Genomic DNA, 9,806 nt, shown 5'->3' with positions numbered 1-9,806 from the left:
AGTGTGTAAAAAATTTAAAAGATTAATCATCTTAGGAAGAGTGAATTTCAATTCATTTAATAGATTAAGATGTGGAAACAATATTCCATATTTTTTTCTGTTCCTATGTGTTTGACTACGTGAAAGCATAAAAAAAAAACCTCTATTTCTTTCATGTTTACATAGCACTTAGTAAACCTGTAATGCATACCTTTTCACTTTTATTTTAATTTTGAATTAACTGTATTTTATTGTTGAATTTATAATGCCACTTTATCCTTGAAAGGTGTTAAATTTTTGATTTTCAGAATGCACCTTCTCGTTACTGCACTACGTGAAATGATTTCTACAGTTGACTGTTATTGTCATAAGTCTATTCCTCGACGAGAAAAATTAGTTTATGAAAATTTGAGAGGTGACTAGACATTTTGTAGCTTTTGAATATTTTAAAAAGTGATTACATACAAAGGTGCATTATGTATTGCATTGTTTAAAATATCCTTTTTAGTGGTAACAGTTTATGAAAATGAATACAGTTACAACAACTCTTTAAGAGACATTTAGAGTGAAATCTAAGTAAGTGAATACCAAGATATTTATTAACAATAGATCCAAGATAAACTTTGTAATCCTCTGCTTAATAATGTTTTTTTCTTGTTAATGAAGTACTTTCACAACTATTGCTTCTATTTAAAAAGACTTCGATTAACGTAAACATGCCAAAAGAATGTGATAAGTGTCTGTCTCTCATAATTTTAATCTCTGTGAACAGTAACATTTTAGTGTCAGAAAGAAACCACTAACATGTTAGTTTTTTCAACACAGTACATAAATAAAGAAAGAAATATATTTTCTCTTATCTAAATGTGGCTAACACAAGTTTTATTTCAACAGGCAAACTTGTACGAATGAAGGATCTACGCCAGCTTTTCCTCCTTCTAATTCGAAATTACACCCATGATGTCCACACAAAGCAATATTTAGTTGATGTGATCACAACAAATCACTCACTATTCTTACTGCTAGAACAGGCTGTAAATGATGAAGATATTTATGAAAAGTTTGATCTTCTTGATCATTTACACCAGTAAGTGCTTCCTTTTGTATACATGCTCAAGCTGAAGTTATATGCAAAATTCAGTTATACCATACAGAGAATAGCTATATTCCTTATACGTCTGCCCATGAGATTAGCATGCCACTAGTCTGAGTTAACTTTCACCTAAAATTCACATGCTAAAGATGAATTGCACTGATGCACGGTGACTTCAACATGTTACAATAGCTCTCCACCAATTAAATGACAACAGAACTTCCATGTGCAGGAGCTCACCTTAAGCTCTTGCACTCAAAATAACTTCATTCTTGTCTTTGACATTACACTGAACAGACATGTTAATTTGTTTGAACCCTATATTCAGTTTACTGAGATCTGTAATCATCAGTGTAACTTGCATTTTTCCTCTGCCTGTGAAAGCAATTGAGTTTCAAACACAGGCTCTATTTCTACTCTGGCTTCTATAGACTCATTGACTGTTGAGGATGTTACAGCCACTTATAGTGCAATAAGGCCTCTGGCAAATGTTCTTTCTCCTCAGTTTGAAATGATCAGGAGAACAATGAATTTAACCAGCTGTTTCCCCCACATGGGTAGGCTTTGTGTATAGTCTCACATATCAGGGCAAATTCTTATCTTTCCAATCTTTTTGTGCATATGATTTTTTTTTATATATTTTCCTTTCTTTATTTCTTTAACTTGTGTCTTTTGATTCTACCCATTTTTTACTCCATGAAACACATTGTTGGAATTACTTGTCTTTCTAATTTGACTGATATTATGGTTCATGCTCATTCCTTTCTCAAGCAACTCCACACTTGTAATCACACGTCTTGTTATCCTTTCATTCTTGACTTTTTTTAGCCATTCTTCCATATCTTTTGTAGATTCCCAGTCTTTGGAATCTCCCTTGTCTGTTTAAGGAGTAACCCTCTTATTCACTATTTTGCTGTCGAACTTCCTGTTTTTTATCTTCCTGTTTTTCTTACCATCCTTCTAAATTCCCTTTCCTCCTTCTATCAGATGTACTTCATCATATTCCATAGGGGATTCCAAGATAGTTTCATTCCCTCCTCTCTATCATCTTAGTCTGTACCACTTCTTTTGCTCTATCCCTACTTACATGACTCTTCTGCTGTTGAAATTTGTAATATACCCCTGCCTTCCTTCATATCTTTCTGATGTTCATTGACCTTCCTTTCATTGTCTGGAAGATCCAGGTAGTGTTTGGGTTTCACTAGAGACCACAGTTCCAGTAACCTGTTATCAGTTCTCATTCTCTTCAGCGATTTCTTGCCTTTCATGATCTTGCTCTTTAACTCCTTTTTTATGGATGAATCAGCTCTAATCCTTCTCCCTTTTGCTTAAGCTTTCAGGTCATCCTCTTCTTCCTGTCCTTCTACTACTAGACTTCTGGTTTGTCTTTCATTGTTCTGGTGATTATCCTGTCAAATTGGGCACTATGGGTGCTATTCTGTCTCACTCTGCCTGCCTTTGGTTTCAGTTTTCTACCAACAGATGGGATTTTTGCCCACAGTCTCTATCTATACTCTTCAAAAAAAGAAACGCAAAAGGCAAAATATGAGACAAATTGTTAACAAGTTTATTCCGGGTAGTTCTGTATGACATGTGTGAAACTTTGCACATTCACTGCTGAACATCCAAAGTCTGCAGAGGCGAAGTCCACGCTCACTAGGTGAAGTTTAACGTCACTCAACGTCAATAACGAGTATGCCCCCTGTGAGCATCAATAACTGCTTGGCATCTCCTGCCCATGAAAGCGATGAGATGACGAATCACATCCAGTGGAATGGCTGTCCACTCAGCCTGCAACGTTGCTGCAAGCTGAGATAGAGTCTGTGTATGAGGTTGTCGCCGTCACAGACGTCGGTCCAACTCGTCCCAAAGATGTTTGATGGGGTTTACATCTGGTGATCTGAAGGGTTAGGGAAGAACGTTGATGTTGTGGTGTCTCAAGAAGACAGTGGTGAGTCGGGCTGTGTGAGGACGGGCGTTGTCATGTTGAAAAACGTCATTGACGTTCACCATGATGGGTTGCACATGGAGCCTAAGAATCTCGTCGACGTGTCGTTGAGCCGTAAGATTCCCTCGAATGTGCAAAAGGTCTGTTCTGGCATTGTAGGCGATGGCAGCCCATATCATGACGCTGCCACCACCATATCTGTCAACATCCTGCACACAATTTGCTGCAAAACGTTCACCTCGGTGACGGTAAACACGGGTCCTTCCATCCTGCCTACGAAGCATAAAACGTGATTCATCGCTGAACCAAACATGCCTCCATTGCCGATGAGGCCATACCCGATGTGCCCGAGTCCACTGCAGCCGTGCTTGACGATGCTGGGTGAGGATGATGCCTCTGACTGGACGTCGAGGTCAGATTCCTGCATCTCGTAGACGGTTGCGTACGGTCTGATCGAAAATCCTACGCAGCCCTGGTATGGTTGAGGCAGTAGACGTCGCAGTGGTGGTCCTATCCCGAAGGTGACGTAACCGGATGTAGTGATCTTGTGCGGGCGTAGTCACACGAGGTCTGCCAGAACGTGGACGGTCACGAGTTGATCCATGTTGTTGGTGACAATTCCATAGCCTAGTGATAGTGCTTGGATGGACATTCACAGCTCTGGCAACATCTGATCGAGATTCGCCTGCTTCCAATCAACCAATGGCGTTGTTGTGTTGTGCTTCAGTCAGTCTTGGCGTAACTGTATTGCATGTCGATGGCTTAACACTGAGCTATGGAAACCGAGAACCCGTCACTTTTATAGGGATTTTGCACATGTTGCACTTGCAGAACATGCAGATCTCTCAAACAAATTTATTTTACACGCATGCGTTTTGGCGAAAAAATCAGATGTTTTCCTCCGTTTTCAAAGTGCACAACTTTTATTGTCATTTTGGTCTGGCAATCAGTGCCTTAACACGTGTAACATCACATACTCTGAGATTGTAACGTTATTACATATATTTCTCTTTAAAATAACATAAATATCCCTTTTGCTTTTCTTGTTTTGAATAGTATATTTTGTTTCTCCTCCATCCACCATCTGTTTTATTTCCTCTTCCCTCTGATCTCATTATCTTCAGTGTCTCATTAATTTGGTTTCAGCTGTTTTGTCCATGCATGTCATTGAGAAGGTATGATCTTCTTCCCTGTTTTTTTTGTGTTTTTTTTACTTTCATATCTTGAGGTTTCTATGTAGACCTGTGAATGTGCTGATTATGAACCTATTATTCCTTAATCATTTCCTGATTGTTCTGTAGTTCTCAAAGGAGATTTTCTTCTTCTCTGCTGGTAATTTTCACTTGATCTGTGGGTGACTGTGGTCTTAGGGTCGGCTACCTTTTTTATATCCCAAGTTACCCATCATTCTTCAGACCTTTTTTATGCTTTGTTCATTGGAATCAACTATTCCAATTATGTGCTCTCCCCTCCAGTATGGTGCCAGCCCTTCATGTTTTCTATCAAATCATGAATACGTTCATGGACTGTTGCTATGTTTCCATTTCTACATGGTCAATTGTCTTCTACTTGTCCATTCTTGGATAATGTCCTTCTTGGACATCTTATTTTTTCTGTATGAGACTGTTTGATTGGGATGATTTTCATGCTTTCCATGTCCTTTCTTATCATGCCTACATAGTGCTTAGTATATCTGAGCATTTTTCCTACTCTTGTCTTAGGTGAGTTCAGCTGTCACCTCTTTGTCCATGAGGTATGGACTGTCTTGCCACCATAGTCTGTGTTTTTCTTTTTTTGTCTTCTTCATGGGATTTTTTCATTCCTTTGGGATGTGCACACATGAACTTTTCAAGACAAGTGAAATCTTTCTTAAGATCCATTATCCTTGATTGGGAACCTCTCTTCTCAAAGATATTTCTCGGTGCTAGACTATGCCAGTACCATTATTGACATTCTCCCTAACCAGATTTTCATCTCTTCACAGAGAGGTTTGGACACATCTCAGAATAACACCATGTCTTCTGGAATGTGGGCATGGAAAGATAATGCACATCAGTGGCTCAAATGTTTTGTTGTTAATCACGCATGCTCCAAATTCTTACTTCTTTTGGTGGATCAGTTAGTCATTACTAGCTCAGACAATTCTACTGTTATTTCTTACATCGCCCACTGAGGGGCACTTCCTCTAGGGCTCTTTATTTTCAGGAATTAGACCTTTTCTTCTGGCTTCTTTATCCTTAAGTTTGTGTTTTTGTTCATCATGTGCCACATGCCACTACTATGTTTTAAGTGTAGTATTTTTGGTCAGAAACTACATATGTACAGGGTAGATATTGAGAAAATATCAACAAAACTCAAATATATATTTTAATTCTGAAAAATTAACATATTTTGAATCAAAATAAACAGAAAATTTGTTAAACAGCCTTTTTTTTCTTCTTTCTAAAACAAACTAGTAATTATGATCTTACACCATTTAGACATTTTTAGAATCTTCAGATGTTTCAATTATGCCTTGGTGAAAACACTTCAGCACCCCCCCACCAACGAATCTTTGGCCATCATGTTTCTCACTTGGTATATTAGAGATTATTCAACAAAAATCATTTATTCAGTATTCACTGAAAAATCATGATTTTGTTTTCCAAAACTAAATTAATGTACACTTACAAACTTGTTGGTAAATATCTGAGTTTGTTACAGAAGTCTTTATGAAATGCAAATCTCGATATTCTAGACACAGTTCCAGTCTAAAAATAACATTGTCCATGTACTTATGTGCATGTATATAGCATAACATGTATAACCAGATTCATATACAATATATATTGTATGTGTACTTTCATACATGTATGTGTGTAATAATATAACATACTAAATTGATGTATATAATCAATTGTAAACAACATTCTTAGTCAACTATTAGCTCCTCCAGCTTAGCTGTCTACAACTATTTGCTTTGTATGAACTAGAAAACACAACCACAGAAAAATCTCAAGGAAAATGCAACAGAAATGGGCTTCTATATGGTAATTCCCTCAATGTCCAGTAGGCACAGAGACTTTACCTCTAATTTATATCACAGTACAATTTATTTTATGTGATGTTTAAGAACATACATCTTTCACTGTATGCCTTGAAGACTATACAGACCTAGCAGACCAAAACATAAGAAACCTGACTGAGTTTTCCATATCAAAGAAAAAAAATTCAAACAATATATGAAAAACCAAAACTTAAGCACATTTAGCTTTACAATTTATATCCTCTTCAGAGCATCAGAATGTTAATTTATTATATAGTCTGTCATATTAACAGGTGAAACCTGAATACACAAGTGTAAGTACCACAAAAACAAGAAATTCTTAGATGTAATTAACATCTATTAACTAAAGGAAATGAGACCATGGACACAAAATACTTTATTGTAATAATAAAATTCCCCCACAGTAATTGTAGTTTACAATGTTTCATCATTATTCATAAATAATTTGTATCTTTGGTTGACTTCTCTATGTAATAATAACAGATGGAACAGACAGTGATTTGGCTTCATCAGTTGAAAATTATATAGAAAAGCACTTGAATTATAATTTTATATCTCTAGTTAGATGACATATCTGGAGATCTGTTACATTTTCCAATTGCATAAAAGAAGGACATTAGAATTTGAGACCCTGTTGTCCATCCCAGAAGACTTCCATATTAGATTGCTAGAACAAGCTATATAATCAACATTGATCTGACATGAGAAGATTGAATATTATTTATGACCAACTTTATTAGATAATACTCACAGTAGAGATTAGCACATCTAATGTTGAACATATCAAGCTCTTACAAAACAAATTATTAATGCAGGAAAACTATCCTGAATTTATATCGGTCAATTTTTATGTTATGAAAGAATTACAGCCATAGTACTTCCAAATTTCAGTGTCTCAGCTATGGTTTAAGAGCCCATTCAATATCTCCAAGGTTTCTTCAGTGAACAGTCTATATATTCAAATTAGTAACTTTGCTAGGCTATTGTGAACTGGTGTGATAAATGTCAAGCTGTCAGCATATTGTTTGTTTTTTATAACATCACAAGGGAGTATTATATTTCAAAACTATTAAAACATTAAATTTAAAGGACTGGCAGTGTAGAAATGTTAGAGTTGGATGAAAAGCTACTTTGTCACTTATTCTTTCAAAGTTCATTTGTTTATTTTTTATGCTAGTAAAGAACACAACATCATGTACTAATGCAGTTATTAATTGTTGTTTCCCCATTTGATGCCCCAAAACATGTTTTACAATTTTTTTACTTGCTTCAATACAATGAAGATTCACCTCCCCAGTCATTTAATATGTTCCTATTTTGGACTTGATGAATCAGAAACTTTATTAGAGACTTCTGTGGATTGCATCAGATTTTGAAGTATTTATGCTATGTTTTGAGCCGCTAGCAATGATTTTCGAAACATCAAATTGGGTAGATTATGTGCATGGAATAATACTGAAACACTGTAATTGAGAACTGATCAATGTTTCATCAGTATTTTACATACTAAGGTTAATTAACTTGCTGATGAAGACCTGTGCTAGCACCTAAATGTGTAGTTTAAAACGCATCTATGACAGATGCAGTCCACAAATATCTCTAACCAAATGCATTATTTTATGACTAAATTTTCCTTTAAATAAGGATCAGAAACTTGTTTTCTGCACATCTTGTTAATTTGTTGGGAGTGAAATGAAGTTTCAAATAAAAAAATCAAGATGACATGCAATGAATAACATTCATAAAAATGTTTCATGTTGTGATTAATTCATCTTTTGCTTCTGTTGATTTGTAGTAATTGAATATTTTTTTTATTATTGTTTATGTGTTGAAACATGCTGGGTGATTTCTGATTTTGAGCATTAAAACTTTACCTTGTCAGCAACAGTCCAATTGCACAGCTATTATATGCTTCTTATTGGAAAACAGTGGCTCATTGGTTGCATTGAATTTGTGTAAAATGGTTATTGAGGTTTGCAAAAAATAAATGATAAAATATGCATAATGATAAATATTTATTATTTATGTATTTAACTGATTATTTCAGTTGAGAGAGTTAATATAATTTAAAATGGTTCATTTAGCATGTTACTTGTTTAATATAAGAAAAGCATATTCTTTGAAATTAATTTTTTATGTACACAACTCTTTGTTTATTTAATATAATATAATGATTGCAAATGCTTGTGTTTTTTCCAAGAATAGTAGTTGTGTTTTTGGATGAACAAACTGATAAACTGTAATTTTTCAGATTTTCTACTGGTAAAGTAATGGAGCAATATGGAAAAGTTTTAGAAGATTTCAGAACTAATAGGTAAACAAACAAGAGTATTAAATGGGTATTTATTATGTTTTACTTTTTATAGTTTATAATTTACAGAATATAAATTTAGTTGCAGAAAAGCAAAGTATATTTTTTCATTAAAGTTATATAAATATATGGGTTAAACTATATCTGGATATTGTTGTGTGGAACATATTCAAAATGATCTAAACTTTCAAATACAATGCTAAACCTTTACAACAACCTTGAATTACTACTCTTGATTCATGCCAAAACATTTTTACTCTACCCATTTCACTTTTAATTATCATGCTGAATTTAATATCTCCCTTAAGCTATATAACTGTTTTCACATAAGTGTTGTCAATATTGACCTACTTGTAGGGCAGTAATCTTCCATCATATAATACCGTCTTTTACTAAGGAAAATACAAAACTGTACACAGCAACAATTTTTATCTTGAACTGGATGATTGACAGTGTTGTTTTTTTTATTTTTCCTTTATTGTGGTTATAAAATGTGTTGGCTTTTCATAACTACTTTGTGTGTTACATTGTTCAATATTTTTCCATACTTTGTTCAGCTATGAATTTGGTATTGATATTTTAATGAAAATGTTGCAGGTTTGTCTTCTGGAAGTAAGGATTATAATGTTACAGTTTTTCAGTGTACAAATTTCATTTAGTTCCTGTGTTTAGCATTAGAATGATATGGCTTATTCCACCTTGTGGAGTAAATACTGTTGCTATTGTGAAGTATTTAATGTATACTGGTGGGTCTGAGTAAACTGTGCCCATGTATGGTATTGTATACCATAAGTAAATGGCAGGTACAAATAGTAACATTTAAATACAAATTATTGATCTATGAGTATGTCATTAGAAGCAGTATTCAGATGGAAATACATATTTAGTTTACATGAGGTGAGGAATGCAATAGTTATAAGGAGAGTTTTGGTATGTCTGTAGGTGAAGCAATAGTCTTTTACTTGGCAGAAATAAAAAATGGTAGTTTATTGTTATAGTAGAAGTAAGTGTCTTTTTTTAAATTTCACGTAATGTCTATCATAATTTCATCATTTACCTTGGTGAGAGTGAGCTTAATAGTATTTCAAACATCAGTAAAAATATAACATTTTACTTAAATACACTCAATGGAAAGTTTTATTAATTTTTGAGATTATATATCAAACTAGTAAACTTGGAGAAAATTTGTTTTATGTTAAAAAAATAGCCATTAAGAAATTTTACCTCCAAAAAATTCACCGTAAATGATATAAGAAAAAGAGTAACTATAAGTTCATTGACTTGTATTAAAATTTTCATAAAATGTGTGTAGCATATAATTTGGCCCAGCATGGCCAGGTGGGTTAAGGTGTGTGACTCGTAATCTGAGGGTCGCAGGTTCGCATCCCCATTGCACCAAACATGCTTGCCTTTTCAGCCATAGGGGCAA

The 9,806-nt window shown here is 34.4% G+C and overlaps 1 protein-coding gene across 1 annotated transcript in view; it reads left to right on the top strand.

Annotated features, from left to right (window-relative positions):
• LOC143226013 (protein timeless-like) overlaps positions 1-9,806 on the top strand; it is a 103,513-nt gene that overhangs the window by 67,693 nt on the left and 26,014 nt on the right. Inside the window, exons 13-15 of the mRNA XM_076456381.1 lie at positions 288-394; positions 874-1,066; positions 8,318-8,380. Of these exons, the coding sequence (XP_076312496.1) occupies positions 288-394; positions 874-1,066; positions 8,318-8,380 (363 nt within the window). The remainder of the gene's footprint in view (positions 1-287; positions 395-873; positions 1,067-8,317; positions 8,381-9,806) is intronic.

The sequence above is a fragment of the Tachypleus tridentatus genome, chromosome 9, assembly GCF_004210375.1.
Source record: "Tachypleus tridentatus isolate NWPU-2018 chromosome 9, ASM421037v1, whole genome shotgun sequence".
Lineage (NCBI taxonomy): Eukaryota > Metazoa > Arthropoda > Merostomata > Xiphosura > Limulidae > Tachypleus > Tachypleus tridentatus.
This window is presented reverse-complemented; position numbering and strand designations above follow the sequence as displayed.